Source organism: Buceros rhinoceros, unplaced genomic scaffold (assembly GCF_000710305.1).
Source record: "Buceros rhinoceros silvestris isolate BGI_N320 unplaced genomic scaffold, ASM71030v1 scaffold7079, whole genome shotgun sequence".
Taxonomy (NCBI): domain Eukaryota; kingdom Metazoa; phylum Chordata; class Aves; order Bucerotiformes; family Bucerotidae; genus Buceros; species Buceros rhinoceros.
In genome coordinates, this window is record NW_010429685.1 from 14,772 (window position 1) to 32,920 (window position 18,149).

The 18,149-nt window shown below is 36.1% G+C and overlaps 1 protein-coding gene across 1 annotated transcript in view; it reads right to left on the bottom strand.

The window, feature by feature from the left end:
* Window positions 1–546: 546 nt before the first annotated feature.
* The window catches only part of LOC104499250 (polypyrimidine tract-binding protein 3-like), a gene marked incomplete at its 5' end in the record, with an annotated part of 25,165 nt that continues 7,562 nt past the window's right edge, over window positions 547–18,149 (bottom strand). Inside the window, 10 exons of the mRNA XM_010142734.1 lie at window positions 547–679; window positions 1,371–1,448; window positions 2,263–2,479; window positions 3,032–3,124; window positions 3,735–3,768; window positions 6,357–6,496; window positions 7,139–7,216; window positions 10,357–10,531; window positions 12,506–12,616; window positions 15,204–15,368. Coding sequence (XP_010141036.1) covers window positions 547–679; window positions 1,371–1,448; window positions 2,263–2,479; window positions 3,032–3,124; window positions 3,735–3,768; window positions 6,357–6,496; window positions 7,139–7,216; window positions 10,357–10,531; window positions 12,506–12,616; window positions 15,204–15,368 — 1,224 coding nt within the window. The remainder of the gene's footprint in view (window positions 680–1,370; window positions 1,449–2,262; window positions 2,480–3,031; window positions 3,125–3,734; window positions 3,769–6,356; window positions 6,497–7,138; window positions 7,217–10,356; window positions 10,532–12,505; window positions 12,617–15,203; window positions 15,369–18,149) is intronic.

Here is an 18,149-nt window from a genome sequence, read left to right on the forward strand (position 1 = left end):
TTAAGCCATATGAACAGCACAGACTTCTTGTATTTTAAAAAAGTTATTTGTAAAGATTTGCCAAAGTATGAACATATCCCCTGGTAACATAAATACTATTTAGAGGACAATCACAGTCACTGCTTGCTTTTCTTCAAGAAACCCAAGCAGTATTTCACATTCAAATTAGTGTTTAACGTGTGTAGCATAGATTTACCGTTTTGTTAGAAATAATCTTTGTTTGGTATATTGTAAAAGCGCTTTAAAATGTTTTATAAGGCTGATTTCAGACAAAAACTACAAGGATGTTCTCAAAATAGAATTTTAAGTAGTAAATTTGATGACAAATATTGTTGCTAAAGTAATTTCACAGGAGAATCTTTTTACAGATGAATATGGGCCTTTGATCACATATGAGAAGGTAAAATCAGAAGAGATCATCACTTATTTAAAGCCTATGAATGAACCTTTTCTTTTAAGACACAAAGCTGGTCACAGCTATCTCAGTCTCTCTGGAGATTTTACTGAAACTGTGACGTAGTCGTAAAAGGAGTGTTCACAGCAAAGTCAGATTGCAGATTTTGAGAAGGAAATTCGGAGGTGACGGTTTTCTCCAAAGTCATGATTGTGAAGCTCAATGAGAGCTTTAACTGCTTCTTCCACAGAGCCCAGCTGGATCAGAGCCATTTTGCAACCTTTCCTGAAGTACAATAAACACCATTAGTAATCCTCACCAAATTTTCATTGCACAAACACAAAAAAAAAAAAAAAGCAAGTATTTTTTCAGGCACACCACACATACTGAACACTTGCACATCATAAGAATCAGAACTAGTTATGCACCTGCTAAAACAAGGAGATAACAAAACCATACAAATTTTGCAGATCAATGGCCTACAGCCATGCCGTTCTTCCATTACACTACACTGGAAGAAACAGGGTCAAAATAAGGCTTGAAGACCTCTACGAAACACTTGTGTTGTCCATATACATGGGATTATTCTAGCAGGTATGATCATGCTAATATAATGCCGCCAAGCAACCTTACTGAATATTAGAGCAGATTCATTGTCATCTTTTACACAGCATTTTGCATACGCACAGCTTGTATTTCTTTTTAAAGAAGTGAGCATTTACTTTCCTTAAATTTATCTCATTTTGAACACATGGAATTGTCAAAAGGCTGAATGTTTTTAATTTAATTATGCTAACATAATATCCCATTTAAAATTTTAAGATTAGAATTATCACAAGAATTTTCATAACTTTCGCCTATAGTTACAGGCACATGGAATTTTGCCTGTAGTTACACACACATGGAATTTTCCGAAAAAGCAGTTAGCCATCTTGCACGATGAAAGCTCGCTCAGCATTTTTGCAAGAGAACTTACTGGAAGAATCTGAAGCCTTTCACAGTAGATCCTGTATTTGCAAAAAGGTTCTGCAGCTCATCAACAGTAACAGAAGGTCTATTTAAAAAAAACAAACAAACAAACAAACCAAAAACAAAACACCCTCAAACTCACAGAGTTCTGTAATAGTATCAAAATCTCAATTCTGACTTCTAAATTAAATTTCAACAGCAAAAACTTTCTCCATGTCAACATTTTGGCCCAAACATCTTGGCTTTGACACTAGATTTAGCACCACAGTGTGCCACAAAAATATTTCAGATACACTGCGAGTGTGCTTCACATGTTTTCAATTTCAAAGTGCACAGCTGCCAAACAAAAAAGCCTTGTTTGGATGTCACTCCACACATTGCTGATAACATTCTAGATAGGAAAAATGTTTCAGATTTAAAGAACACACTTCTTAATCCTCTTTTTAAAGAAACAAACAATCAAACAACTTCCCCTTGATGTAAGAGGTTTGAATTCTGTAGAAACTATTCTTTAAATAGTGCTAGAATTATTAAAAACTCTATCTACATTGAACAACAATGCCAATGATCAACTTGATGTAATTTAACTCCAGTATGCTATCTCAAAAAACATCTTTAATCTTTGCAAAAATTTATAACACAGGATTTCATATGAAAACCAAAAGCACATTCTCAAGAAAATAAAAATTGTATTAAAATTCATAAGAAAAGTATTCAGTTATAACAATAAAAAGTGACAGTTAAGGAATTCAGTTATTGTTAATTACACAGCAGAGTAATGCAAACTCTCAGGAAACTGTAAAAGGCCAAGGAATTTTAAAGTTTACATCAGACTTTGTAACTTAAGAACATAAACTAAAAAGCAGTTTTCCAAAAAGGTCACACTTGTAGATACTCACGGGATCCTGGAGAGATGCAGTGTAGCAGATGGAGGAACGATATTTTGAAAGTTCTTAGAATCAGGCTTCTTAAAGCGATGTAAAGGGCTATTGCTATAGTCCTTCGTCAGACTTGGGTCATCTTGTCCCTCACGAGGAAGTTTTACTGTCTGGTATTTTGAAAGAGTAATACGGAGGACCCTTCCATACAGCTTCTGTCCATTCAGGTAACTGATAGCTAGCCAGTGGAAATACGATTTGAACAGGAATAAAGATTGGGGAGGAAAATAGGATTGCCTGGATACTAATAAATACTAGTATTGTCTTCTATTTAGTGTCAGATTTCACATTCTAACTTTAAACTGCAACTTCCATGTCTATCAGATGGGCTATGTCATAACATTATATTTAAGACAAGTATAAGGACGTAACATAACCTCCAGTCTAAAGAAAACAAAAATGCAAACCAGCAGTTCTATAACAAGCAGTTGATTATTCTTAATAGCTAGATATAGGATAAACTACAAGATAATTGTATGATGTATTAATTCTAACATTTACTAGATTGAGATTCATGGGATTATTTTTTTAAAACCACTATAGGAAAATAATTTGTTTACATTAAAGCAAACAGATCATTATCAACGCATACAAGGAAAAAATTGTATGCAGTAAAGCATCACAGTGATGGATTCAATATGTTTCTGCTTGTCCCTGACAGATGGCAAATTCCCCATCTATATCACACGCATGCTAGTTGGAAGCATAACTATGCCTTAGAAATCAGTACCTAATTGAGCCTGGGATGCATCTGCCATCTGAACCAAAGCATTTTCTTTCTTCTTAAACATGATCTTCACACGAAGCACATCACCATACACACCTGTGGAAATCCATAAAGGAAATTTGTTCAGAACAATGCTACAAACAGCACAAGGGCAATCATGTTTCTTTCAACTAACATTAGTGTTACGAGGAATAATCACCTCACTAAACGAGTTGGTTAGAATATTGTTATGAAGGAGAGCTTTAAAGTTTGTGTATTATTTTCTGAGGCTCAGAAATGGAGAGAAAACCCAGGATCTTAGTCATAAAACTGCATGTTTATGTTCAGCTTTCAAATAGTGCCACAGTGTTAAAGTTCTCTTAACAGAGCCATATTAAAACATTACTATGCCAACAAACGTTGTCCTCTGCCAATTCCATACACTATTTCTGCTGATGCAATCTTTGTTTTTTCATGTTACTTAGCTTTCCCATTCTTTGTAGTAAATAAACTGGACCACACACCTAAATTCTTTTCATTTTGCCTTTTTGGTACGTGTGGCCTACAACTACTGACTCAAGTTATTGTCATTTTAAAACCAGCATGTTCTCTTGTGTGTTTTCTGGACAAGGACAGAACAATGCAACGTGCATTAACCAGCATGTGTCAGATGAATAAAAAGAGTGCTAGCCCTGTAGTTTCTAAAGGTATATGTGACATATCTTACCAAATAAGATGAAAAGTCCATGTGGTGTGACGGCCTGTTTAAACGATAAAATGAGTATATTAAAGCCATGCAGATGAAGAAATCTATTCCATAAGTGCATAGTAAAAAAAAAAACAAACCAAGAGATACTGCATACTAATACATAAACCTGTCCCTCCAAAAGCCATTCCCTGCAATAACTACAGTGTATAGAGTTCGTTAATATATATTTGCTATGCACATATAAAATATTTAAAGAAGGTAACACTTCAGCTCATGTATTTTCACTTAAGTCTCTCATGCCAAAGTAGTTATTAATATTTTAAGTGCTTTAATTAAGTGAACTTTTTCTCAAGCTACCAGTCCATTCTCTGAAAACAGACTTTTGCTAAATTAGAAACAGAAAAGAGTATTCAAAAAATCCTTTATATTTTCTAAACAACAGACAACACCTTCAAAAATAAAAATAGTTGCTTCAAAGTGTGCTTGCTTTGTCTTCAAATTTTGTCCCCATCTCTGTATGTGATCATAACATGTTAAAATGATACACATACCATTTAACTGTTTACATATGAAGCATATAGAAAGTGGTTTTTAAATCGTGTTTGACTAGAAGCTGTGAACAGACATCTAAATCTTGAAAGAAATATTTTTTCTTCAGTGATGTTTAATTAAATCCTTGTGTACCAAGCTCTTCAAGCACCAAAGATAATTTACACCCTAATGTAAACAAATTTTATTCAACCAAAGCAAAAGTTTTTCCAGTAATGAGTACTAAAAATACTTGGGTATCAGAAGCACTACTCACACTCTCTAACCCTATTCCTTCTAAACTCACAACATTTGAAATATGTACCAAACATACCTAAATTATTTTAAAACAGAAGATACTGCAGCATAAGTATAAGCCCATACCCTTTTATCATCAGCATTAAGTAATAAGGAACAATTACTATAATGTAAAATTTAAATGCTTCCAGAGTTTATCCTGTGGTACAAATATTTTAATTCACCACAGAGTTTATTTAAAGACATTTCTTATCTAAATGAGGCTGCAATATTTCTACTGAAAAATGTCTTTTGGAAGACATTTCTAGCTAATTTGAAAGTGATGAGGGAATGTTCAAATGCACACTGAAATCCTGCAACAGGGGAGAAATATAAATTGAAATAATGTCAACCAGGTTTTCTACACACAGAAAAACAAGTGACAGCGCTCAGACAACCACTACAGAGGAACAAGAGTTACACAGTTGCCAAGAAGTGTATGCACAACACTTTATTTCCAACAACTTGCACAGTCTCATTCACTACCTTTTAAGAATTTGTGCATTAATGCATTTATGTTGTATTGTGCATTGCAGCACAAAGTTCTACATGACAGCTCCTTCGATATGATTAGCATTAAAGCAGCAATGTCCTAAAAATAGCTTTGACTACGCTTTACATATCCTTATTAAAAAACACTTTTGTAAAACTCAGAGAATCATTTGGACTAATAAGCTGCAAAAAGTGCATCCACAACAATTATCAGAAATTAACCGATAAGATGCATTGACAAATCAAAGAAAAATTCACTTGTCTTACAGTCCTAATCTGCAGCTGTTCTTTTGATGCTTACTGTGGAATTCACGTATTAGTACAAAAACAGAAACACAGCAATTACTTAAAGATTAAAGGAACTGGCCAACAGATTTTTAAACCTCAGTCATATAATTTCAATTTTGCCAGCAACTCCTAATTTTATCAGCTGATGGTTAAATGAATTTAATGATTGTATAAAATAAATAAGAATTTTATGTTGCTCTAATAGAACTGCTTGTGAACAGTCAAGTAGAATTGTATTTTAAATCATGGCCTTGGTAAAGCTTGATTTTTATTTTTTTAAGAGACGTACATTGCTTTTAGTTAAGCACAGACCAATGTATAATATTTGAGTAACAGGAGTAAGCTTATAGAACAGCCTATGTCATTTCCACTATAAAATTAACTATCCAAGTTGTCCTTGGCAATTTTACTGCCAACATAGGAAAAAAATTCTGTGTGGTACTATGAAGAGAGAACACCTGTATTTATTAACTTTTAAAAACAAATTTACAGTGATCTCAACAGCAAGGCACAAAAACTGGGAAAAGTAGCAAACTAGAAAGATACTATCAACATTTTGAAAGGTACTTGATTAGGCATGCTTCTACCTCCTTTTCTCTTCACCCCTGTTTCTCTAACTCCTCGTGTTTTGAAACAAATGAAAAACTCTTTGGCTTCTCTAATGATAAAGTAGCACACACAACAGAGGACTCGTATTAGCAGAGATACCAGTAAGTTTAGTGATAATATATGTTATTTATCTCTTCAAACATTTCTCACGTCTGACCATAGACTTTTCTCTAATTACTTGCTACACTGCTGACACAGGTTTCCTAAAGTAAATTTTGTTAGGAATATTTTCACCAGGGACTGGAGTTTCTAAACCTCATCAATATTGCAAACTATCTCAAACAAGAATAAACCTGTTCTGTATTTTTACATTATCAGCATAGAGATTTCCTCTCTCACTCCTTCAGCTTACGTCAATTGGCAAAATGGATCCTGGCAGTTGGTACAGCAGATACTTGCATCAGTTCTGCCAATAATCAAACTTACTTGAGGATTGAGATTGTTCACGAGTAAAACAGTATTTCCAGGAAGGGCAGTAACACCAGGAATAGCCCTCTGCACAGGCACTGACGGTGCGGTGACTGCAAGAGAACCAAGTGCTCCAGGAACAGCTGGAACTGAAAGACCTAGAAGGGTATTAATAGCATCACTTGACATCTCAAAGTGGAAAACACATTTGCCTTTTAGAAGACAAGAGTGCGTTACGTTTGGCAAAAACATCACTGTTCAGTTAAAAAATGCTTTTAAGGAATTTAGTTATTCCTAGTATCTGACTAATAAAACAGGAAGCACTTCCCCTCCAGAAATAAAGAAATATTCAGTTACACCAACAGACCCAAACAACAAGAGACGTAAATTACAGCCCAAGAAAGAAGAAAAATAATTTAGTACAAAAGTTTATCCTGTGCTAGAAAGGATAGTCTAGAGAAAAAGACTATTTCTGATTTTATAGCCAGAAAAGTGGAGACTTCCTGCTTTAGCTTTGAATGTCACTCAAGTCTTATGATTGTTCAAAAAAAATGTTTAGTTTCTTCTTTCACAGGTTATCTTGACCATGGCATTTCATTTCTTTCTTTATTAAATGATAAGTTACATCAGCATACGGTTTATTATAGAAAATAATTTTACTGAATAATATGAGAATGACTCAGACAAACACTGTGTTCTGACTGCTATATTTGAAAACAATTTGCTCTGAGCACAGGTGTATTCAGATAGACCACTAACCCCAAATGCAAACACCACATTTTTAGAAAATGGAAACTTACCAGGACCTTGAGCAAAGGCTACAGGTGGAGCATATGCAGGAGCCGCTGCATATGATGGAAAGATAACACTTTGGGTGCCTAGAGAGAGCAGACACATCTAATTAAAATAGATTTTAATTTTTTTAGAAAACAGAAGAGACTTCAGCAATGAGAATTAGCTTCCAATATTGCTATTCTGATTTCGGTCCATGATTTCATCTTTTATAAAACATTTCAGTTAAAATCACTCATTGAAAACCAAGATTCTATGTTTTACAAAGAAAATTCTCAGCCACTTTTGAAGGCACATTTTCTCATCAGCCTCAATGTCCCTCTCTAAAAGAAAGTCAGAGCAAGGTGTAATTCAGACAAGTTTGAATAGGAAAGCACAGCTAGATTAGTATCAATTAAAGTTAAGACACCTGTGGTAAAATGTTTGACAGTTTCTATTCACACAATGGAAATGTATTCTAGAAGTAGATACGCTCAATGACATTTAGAAGTTACGAGATGTAACTATTTCCTAGGTATTTCTAAAACCAGGATGGGCTAAATAACACAACTACAATGAATCTGGGGTTCTAAGATTTACTAGTTATTGAGATACATTAAGTATACATATTTTGCTTTTTAAGGAGATGTACTTTCCCCGTTTGTATTACCTCTTAAATAACTGGTGGTTTTTATGGTTCTCCTGGCAATCACAAGCATAAACAAGATTTGGAATATTAACATACGGAGAGTCTGAGCCTCAAAGATAACTCCACATGACTAATGTGAAAATCACTGGGCTAAGTGCTACCTGGAGCAGCACAGAAACATGTTCTAAGAAGCAGTTAGATACAAGCTTGAGTTGTGGATTCTTTTGTATGTTAGCACATAAGGTTTTTTTAAACAGAGCGCGTATAATCAGCAAATACATCTTGCAAGCCTGGCAATATGTCTGGTTTACTACTGGAAGCTCCACCATTGACTAAAATAGCTACATTCACTAATAGCTGGTTATTGACAGGGGTGAGACAATACTATAAGAAGTATCTGTTATGAATTACAAAAACAACAAATGAAACAGACACCACAGATCAAGTATTCATGAACACTGCATCACATTACACCTCCTCTTATCTGTAGCAACAAAGTGTCTTTCATACAAACAACTGAATACATTTATCACACCAATGCAAGTCACTGTGTTCTTGAAATACATGCACTGGTGCATTATACTGACAAGTTCTGGCAATATAGGTATTAATCACTTATTCACAATCCAGGAACAGAAGAAATAGAAAAGGCACTTCTATTCTGACAAATAAGACCTGCATGTTGCACACTGATACCAAATCAGCCATGTAAAAATTGTCAAACAGAACTAATCCATAAAGATATGGAAATTTGTTGCATTTTTCTAATGTGTAAAATCACTTGCTTCATGGCTAGCACCTAGCTTTCAAAGAAAACTAATTCATGTATCTCTGCTTATGCTGAGTGAGGGAACTCTTCATGTGCAAAACTTTCACCAAATCTGCTTGTCTACAGTGCAGTAACTTTTCCACCAAAACAAACAAACAAAAAAAAAAAGAGAGAAAAAAAACAGCTTCAAGAGCAGTTCAGTTTTGCTACTAAAATAACTTAAAGTCTACAGAAAAAAAAACCCAATGTACTATTCTGACAGTTACCTGCTGTATCTTATATTCTCCATCAAAATTACATCCACTAGTAATAGCACAGGAAGTGTCAGTCCTGACATGATTCCCAACATCTTTTCCTCATGTCATGCAACTGAAGACTATGAGAACACGCCTATGGCAATATATGCATGTTGTTACCACTGCCAGAAAGCTAGAAGCATGCTTCTCCCAGTCTACAGCTATTTTTCTTAGAAGGAAAAATGTCTATGCAGCTGCTGCACCGTGACCGCACTACGAACAAATTTTGATACAGGCATCAGACTCTTCTTTACACTAGCACCCCTGCTGTTCTTACAATTACAGTGAATGCTCAGACTTGAAAACAACATTGCTAGCAATTACATTCTTGGAAGAGGGAAAGGAAATGGAGAAGCATTCATGTGTTATCCTCCAAAAGCATGTGTACAATGTCATCTTGGCTCTACAAGGAAGTTGTCCTTAATCCGCTCTAATTGTACTTTCCCCTTTCACTGACATTTCAAATTGTGTAAGTCTAATTAATCAGAATATATGAGATCTCTAATGGCATGTTTCCACGACGCTGTATGTCAAATCCCCCAAAAAATCATTACGTAGATATCTAAGGTCTGCCTTTAAGGGGACCAGCGAAAACAATCAAGAAAGTGACTCACTTTCTCACTCTAAGCTACCAAAACCCAGTATCCAAAAAAACCAAACCAATCCCAGTATCTACCCTAGCTGTTCCAGAATACTGAAGGAAAAAATAGAATTTTCCCCCCATCCTTGTTCCTATTCTAACCAACTGGATAGCACTTAGCTATTCAACACCTGGCACTGAGCTATTCAACACGGTTCTTAGCTGTGTATTATTGCTAACAGTTGTCATTAGACAGAGTGAAAAAAAGCTAGAATTGCTCAAATTGCATTGTGAGCCCTTCTGCCAGGTCATCCGATTAATCTGCTTGGCAATTTGTATTCTTACCAAAGCTGATTAAATAAGCATGCCTGAGCATTTTATGCCAAAAAGGCTTCTTCAGTGTGGCTTCAAGCAGAACCTGTCTCCTCTATGCCATGGAAGTAACCACCACAATTGAAGAAAATTTCCAAAATTATATCTTTTAGAAGATGACTACAAAACATACGTAAATAAGTGCAGAATTTCTAAGTTTCTTATGGTTTTGTTTGTTATAGCAGGCAGTTATTCTGAAATATCAACAAATAAGAGCTAACATTCTTAAACCATTTATTTTCAGGCAGCTTTAGGCAACCAGTGTCAGTGTTGGATGACCGCCATTGACTGTTCTGATAGGTACCATTTATTATACTTCCTGTACCAATGATATTTCATAGCATTTTACAAATGTAGCTTTTTGACAACACTTTAAATCTGCCCAAGAGCATCCCTCATGTTATAGTTTCAGATATTCACTTATCCTGAGTAGGGCTTTCTGCTTTCCCTATATGCTTTACTGGATCTAACAAACAGAAATGTATGCAAAATGTCCCCTTCTATGAACCTAGTATCATGCCAGAGCATAAATGCATAATGATCTTATTGTGTGTATATTACTGAAAGAGAAGGTTTCTTACCAAAGGGAGCAGCTATGGGTGGCTCCAGGGGTGGCTGGCCATCACCACAAGGAAGGTCAAGGCGAGTGAAATCTCTACTTTTGTCATTGTTGTACTTTACCTTAAGGTTAGTTAACCTGGAGAACTCAATACGCAAAGTGCAGCATGCTGTGTAGATGCTGTGGCCATTAAGTGCCTGAAGAAAAATAGTTACGTTTTCAGAGATAAAACATGTAGTGGCACTCACCACTGTAAATTTACTTTCACCCCACAATTGTATCCAAACAGAAATTCATCTTCTGTTTTTAAGGCACTACTTGTAAACACTAAGTAGGCAATTATATTGTTACTATCCATACCTAAACATCCTGCGTACAGTATTAGTGTGGTCCACCAGTTAGCAAACATTGTAATGCCTTGTGCCAGTGGACAAAACATACCTTAAATCATAACTTGTCTTTCTAGCTATGCTTCTAATCTCACCTGTCTCCCACTCAACACACGCTATCAGATGCTGGTAGTGACACTAATTTGGATAATTTTATTGTACAGAACTATTCCCTACCTAAGCTGCTGAAGGGTCTAAAGCACAAGTCCTGTGAGGAGCAGCTGAAGGAATTAGGGTTGTTTAGCCTGAAGAAAAGGAGGCTCAGGGTAGACCTTATCACTGTCTACAATTTCCTGAAAGGAGGTGGTAGCAAGGTGGGGGTAGGTCTTTTCTTCCAAGTAACAGGACAAGAGGAAACAGCCTCAAGTTGTGCTAGGATAGGTTCAGGTTGGGTATTAGAAAAAATTTCATCACCGAAAGTGTTGTGAAGCACTAGAAGAGGCTGCTCAGGGAGGTGGTGGAGTCCCCATCCCTGGAGGCATTTAAAAGATGTGTAGATGTGGTGATGAGGACATGGTTTCGTGGTGGACTTGGCAGTGCTAAGTTAATGGCTGGACTCAAATCATATTATAAGCCTGTTCCAACTGAAATGATATTATAAAATCTATCTTTTTAAGAGCAGCTATGCTCAGACAGATCAGTGAAGTAGTATTTTCTGCCCATACCAGTCAGAAAAGAATCACGATGGATGAATGAGGAAAAAAAACATTCAAAAGATACTGGTTTGTTACAACTATTTAATACAACCTAGACTGAAAATGTAATTTCTGTGATATCTTTAATAAGGTATAATTTATTATTAATACAGTTCTTCAAGAGAAGATGCTATTGCTAACAAACAGGCTATAATCACAACTACCTTTACTGATTTCCAGTATATACTTAATCTTTAAAACACACAGTGAATTTATTTACCAGACTAAAGTGTAAGTAGCAATATATAAATATCCTGTGCCTTTAATTTTGAATCTGAGAATAAAACCAACTTCAATAACAGAAGTAATAGTTCCATTCACCCTAGTCTTTTTTTTTTTTCAAAAGATGAATGCTAAATAGCACTTAATACTTAACAGAATCTATTCTTCTATATACCTTCTATAGGAACTTTCAAATGGACTTTGTTTACTTATTAATAGTGAGGTAATCACATCAGTTAAAGAGAAATAAAAAGTGTCTCAGGCTTAGTTTTAAGTAAGAAAAGTATTTTATTTTGCATTTTTATTTTTCATTTTACAGTTCAAGTATTACAGCCTGATGACTTTAAACACTGCTGTCCCTTCTGTGAAAATCTTTGAAGTGTAGCTCTCAATATTTAATTACCAAACTACTCCCCTGTGAGGAAATTAACAATATTTTCTAGAAACTAAAATATTTAGCTATTATAAAGAAACTAATTCTAAGAGTTGTTTTGAAAAAAAAAAGTATTTGATTTACGTAGGGAAGTGTTGGTAGTGGAGAAAGTGTGGGAAAAGAGCATGGGCTGTCCCATGGCGAGATTGAGTTCCAGCTGGCTCCAAAACAGATATGCTGCTGACCAAAGTGAAGCAAGTAGAACACTGGAGATGCCTCTGTGATAACAGTTTACAGAAGGATAAAAACCACTGTGCAACCACTGAGAGAGGGAGGAGTGAGAAAAGTTTGAGTGAAACAACCGTGCAGACACCAAGATCAGAGAATGAGGGAGTGGAGGAGGTGGTCCAGGTGCCAAAGCAGAGATTTCCCTGCAGGTCTTGGGGGGTGTGCACTATACATTTATAATCAAGCTGAATATAATACACTTACCATTTTGGCATGATATGCATTTGTTGGATCAGCATACTGGAGCAAAGCTTGGAACTGATTGTTCTTACTGAAGATGATAATCTTCAAGACAGGTCCAAATTTAGAGAAAATCTGAGAAGGGAAAAACATGGACTTTAAGAAACAATAATTCACACACACTAAAAACTAACATTTAGTACTTCGCATAAATTTCTGAAAATTTCTTTTGTAAGAGCTCAACAGAAATCGAGTAAACGCAGAATTTTGTTTCAGGTAAACAAAAAAATGCAGAAAGAAACTACAAAAAATGGGAAAGAAGGATAAAATTTCCTTAAAGACTTAGCAGTGACTGTTCAACTAAAAGCGGGAAGGCCAGCCCAAACAGGCATTTGTTCAGTGTCTGCAGAGAAATTATGGATAACCAAAGCTGAGGTTTGAGAAACGGACTTTCAGAAGTCAGCTGAGACAGGTGCCGCAAACTGCCTTTCAAGGTATCCACCTTTACATTCTGTGCTTCAAACAAATTCTGCAAATTTGATGACAAAAAAATACATCTTGAATAGTTGAGGTGCCTACAAATTAATTATGCAGACCCACTGCCCAAACTAGAAGACAAAGGAGGAAAGAAGGAAAACAAAGACTAAGTTTAGGACTTACCCCTCCAATTTACAATTGAATGTTATTTGATTTGTTGCAAATGCAAGCATTGCAGAAATATTTTAAAGGTATGAAGTTAAATATATATATACTCAAATGAGAGTCTGTACTACATGAAGGTGTCCGTCCAAAAGCAAAGCCATAAAGAATGAGGACAAAAGTATAGCTAGGACACATCATGCCAGAGCAGAAAAACTATGTCCAATTAACAGTGGAAGAGGAAAGGTGAGTTGGGGAAACACTAACAGTTTTAAAACAAAATGGACCGCATCTATCCAAAATCAGCAAAGCATAACCCCCCAGGACAAGTATTAAGCCTGTAATGAAAGAAAGCCCAGAGAAAAGGAGAAGCATCTAGCAATATTAGACCTAGAATCATAGATACAAGACACATGGTCCTAATTCTTTGTGCCCAGTCTTTTCTATTTCTCAGAAACACAGTTTTTATGCTGCATTCATTGTTTTGTGGTAGAAGACAGTACAGAAACCTTTTCACAGCATTTTAACATTGGCCATTGAGTTCCTGTTCATAAACCTTAGGCTCTTAAGAAAGGCCTAAATACAGCTTCTGAATATATGCTTTTTTCATGTTTATCCACAAGAACAAATAGAACTTTTTAACATAATAAAATTCAATGTATCCCTGTTCAATTTTAAACGTAAAACCCACTGTATATATAAATTTTGTTTCTGCAAAGGTAACACTGAATATCCTGGTTTTTATAATAAATATTTTAAGGTGATTTGTGGGGTAAAAAAAAGGGTTGGTTTCTTGACAAGCAGCTATAACTTACAAAATACAATCAGAGATTTGGATGACAGCTTGCCTACTAGCTTTCGGTGTGATGCTATACTTATCAGCCAAAATTTTTATTTCCATTAACATTAACCACACTTACAAAGTAATGTTACATTTTAGCTATCAGGCACAAAGTGCTGCTTCAATAAGACGAAAATGTTCCCTGTTAAGAACTCCAAATAATCTCCCTTTTTCAAATATTGCTTAATTTTCTAGACCTACTGCAAAGTAGTTGAAGGGGGTCAGTGGGGAATTCAAAGACTGAAAATAAAGTTCTGCTGCATTGAAGTAAACACTGATCAATTTAAAGTAAAAAACCAAAACAACCAAACCATCCCGCCCCAAATCCCAGGTAAGTTTAGACCCAGGAACTGCTGTTGCATTATTAAACTAGTACAGCTCCCATAACCACCTAAGTTTGTTCTGAGTGCACTAATAATCCTAAACATTTGACACTGTACTTGCACAAGCTCAATAACGAGTCAACAATACTCATAGATAAAAACAAACGTTTAGATCAGGTAAATTGCTACATCAGAGTGACAACTAGTATAGTAGTTAATCAGCATCGTGGTGGAGAGATACAGAGAAAGAGGAAATATTAAGAGCTAAGAGGAAAAATAAAGTGTTGGTAACAATCAGCTATTTTTTCAGATACTAGTAGAGCTACAAAAATATTCTTCTAGAACTGCAAGTTCTTATAAAAACATCCAATGTCTTTCACGGCTATAGCCCACCACGATTCCACGCTTTCAGAGACAGATAAAGTAAATGGCATTCTAACAGCTGATGAACAATCAAAACTACTTGTCCAACCAATTACACTTGTACATACATCACTTCCATCGAATTATAGAAGTGAATCTAGAACCCTAAATTATAATCCAAACTACAAAAGTTACTCAGTACAAAGAGTGCTACTTGTTCCACAAGCTCATAACAATCAGTATTTTACTAGCTCATCATGTGGGCATAAATTAGAAATAACACTTCAAGTTCGTTGCTGCTTCCTCAGAAACTAAGGAACTAAAAGAAATGAAAGACAACATGAAAAACTGAGTACAGAAACTCTGCTTACTTCGGTATTTTGTGCAAAATTGATTAAAACCTAGATTCCTAAATTGCAGCAAATCATTTTAAATTAAGAGTCCTCAATCAAATGATAAGGATCCACAAGTACTTAAAAAAACCCCAAAGTTGATGGATTAGCTATGACAGCATTGGAACACGTTTTAACTTTATTTTTTTAGCAATCCTCATTACCTGATACAGCACGTCTAAAGACACAGGGTAGAGAAGATTTTCAACAATGAGTCGAAGAACACAACCTTGTCCTGAAAGGACCCCACCTTCAGCAGCAGGGCCACTTGTAACAGCCAGGTTTCCAGGCTGCGTACCATTCACAGCTTGCAATGCAGCTTGGGCTTTCTGAAATCATGATGCAGCAGAGACCACAATTAACTTACACGTGTACAAAATTATTCACACCTAAACAAAGTTCTCTTACATGCATTTTAAAAGCAACTTTTAAAAAAACCATATTCCCTTTACCTGATTATTCATTAAAATTCCACATTAATAGGTAAATCATACTTCTTCTTTCCCTTCCCCCTCCCCTAAAAGAAGTCAGATCATACTTTGACAGAATTATGACTTTTAGTTAAACTGTTACTACTTTATAATGCCATATAAACACAATTTTGCTTCCATTCAGTAAGATTTTGTCATCTTAGAGATTTTCCAGAAAATCAGGATCAATACTGTAACAAACTAACAACCAGTCAGTGTACCAAAAACTATTTGCTCTGCTTTATTAGGATTTCATTCACTTCAGGAACTAAGTTTTGCTGGGGGTAAGGTGCATACCCTGCTCTTTTTTCAGAGCCAAATACCACCTTGAAACCTCATTCCTCAAAACTGCCTCACTGGGACTTTGGAAGGCTCTAATGCTTGGTTTTGATGGGCTTTTCTCAAATAGGTCTTCAGACTACCTCTGAGAGCACTATGGGGAGAGGTTCCTTTCAAATGTAGTGTTGTGACTTGAAGTCATGTCTCTTTCTATTTCCTTGGAAGATGGAATAAACATGGCACATGGTAAAGATGTTCCCTGGTTTCAGAAACATAACACTTCAGAATAAACTAGGTCTGAGCCTAGACACTAGGTCAGTATGCAGTGTTCAGCTGCCCTGCTAGGCTCTCCAAAATTTAAATACAACTCAAATCTAAGAGTCATAAATGCAAAAAAATTATTTTTTAAGTAGACAATGTTGTTTTTATAGCCAGTAACTGTCATGCACTAGGTTGCAAATACTCTGAGAAACAGATACAAGGAAGTTATTTGCAAATATGAGTATAGTTTTGCTGGGGACGTTACACATATCACATGCTCAAAAAAATCCTTGTTATTTTATTTATTTGTTTTTGCAGATAACAAACCAATCCAGCAATCCTGGATGAGTAAAGAGACAAATAACATTCATTGGATTGACAAGGCTGCAAGATTTCAGTGACTTTTGTGTCAGCACAGATTAAAAATGAGAATTGATTTTTGCCCAAACCACTCCTTGCCCTATCACTACTTGAAGTTTTATCAGTGAAAATATCCATTGCATTGGATTTAGGGTTCTCCTCAGAATAAACAGTCATCAATATAAAAAAGGTAACACTCTAAAGAATAAACTGAAAGATGATAATTTGCTAATTTTTAGTTTGGCAAGGCCTTGGAACAGTGCCAACAACACAAATCTTACAAAAGCAGGTTACACGACCCCTCTCAATAACATCCATATACGATAAAGTGAAAAACTTTAAAAGAGCTGCTTTTGGGACAGGAAGTGGTTCATCATGTATCAGCTGACTTTGTTCTTCCATGCACTCTTCACCGAGCATCTACAGACCCATGAGTAGCAAAATTAACTTTAAGAACTCACAAACATGTAACATGGAAGTGGCATGCTTTTGTGGTATTCCTGCTACTGTATTATGAACACATTAACAGGAGGGGGGAAAAAGAAAATCAGGACTAATTATTCAGATAAAAGATTTAGCAAAGAAGACATGATATTTTCTTTATATTCTGCAGTTATTTAGATCTGTTACCTAATGTTAAAACTTCATAATGCCAGAAGTTCTTTCAAAACATATTTCTAAGTAGTATTTCTAAGTAGTGTAGAATATAATAGCCGTGTCACCTACAGCAGGGTGCTTAGGACTGTTTCCAGTCAGGTTTTTAATGTATCTGAGGATGGAGACTCGTCAACCTCTCAGAGCAACCCATTTGAATATCTAATCACTCTCATGGTAAAAAAGGTTTTCTTAAGTGGATTTTTCTGTATCTGAATTTATGCCCATTGCCTCTTGTCGTGTCACTGGACACCACTGAAAAGTCTGTCTCCACTTGCTTTACTCCCCACTCACCACATACGTGCAGAAATTGATAATACACCCCCAAGCCTTCTCTTCTTTAAGCTAAAGGCCCAGATTTCTCTGTCTCTCCTCACATGACAGGTGCTCTAGTTCCTTATCCATCTTCGCAGCCTTTTGCTGAATTTGCCCCACTATGTTCATCTCTCTCCTGAGGAGCCCAGGACTGGACACAGCATTCCAGATATGTCTCATCAATATTGAGTAGAGGGGAAAGTCCCCTCCCTTAATCTTCCAGCAACACTCTGCCTCCTGCAGCCCAGGAGGCTGCTGGCCCTCTTTGCTGCAAGGGAATGTTTGTTGACCACCAGGATCCCCAGGTCCTTCTCTGCCAAGCTGCTTTCCAGCAAGGTAGTGCCAGCATACAATGGTACCTGTGATTACTCCTCCTGAGGTGCAGGAGTTGGCATTTCCCTTTGTTGAATTTAATAGGGTTCCCGCTGTCAGTCCATTTCTCCAGCTTTTCAAAAGTCCCTCTGAATGGCAGCACAACCATCTGGGGTGTCAACCACTACTCCCAATCCTTGCCAGCTTGCTGAGGATGCTCCCCATCCCCACATCCAGGACATTAACGGAGATGTTCAACAGTAGTGGACACAGTATCAATCTCCAGAGTACTACACAAGTGATTGGCTGCCAGCTGGACTTCATGCCACTGGTCTCAACCACTGTAACACTTCAGAGCACTTCACGGTCTACTTATCTAGACTATGTCTTGTCTATTGATAGCTTATGGGAAACAATGTTGAAAGCCTTACCAAAGTCAAGATAAACAATATCCACCGC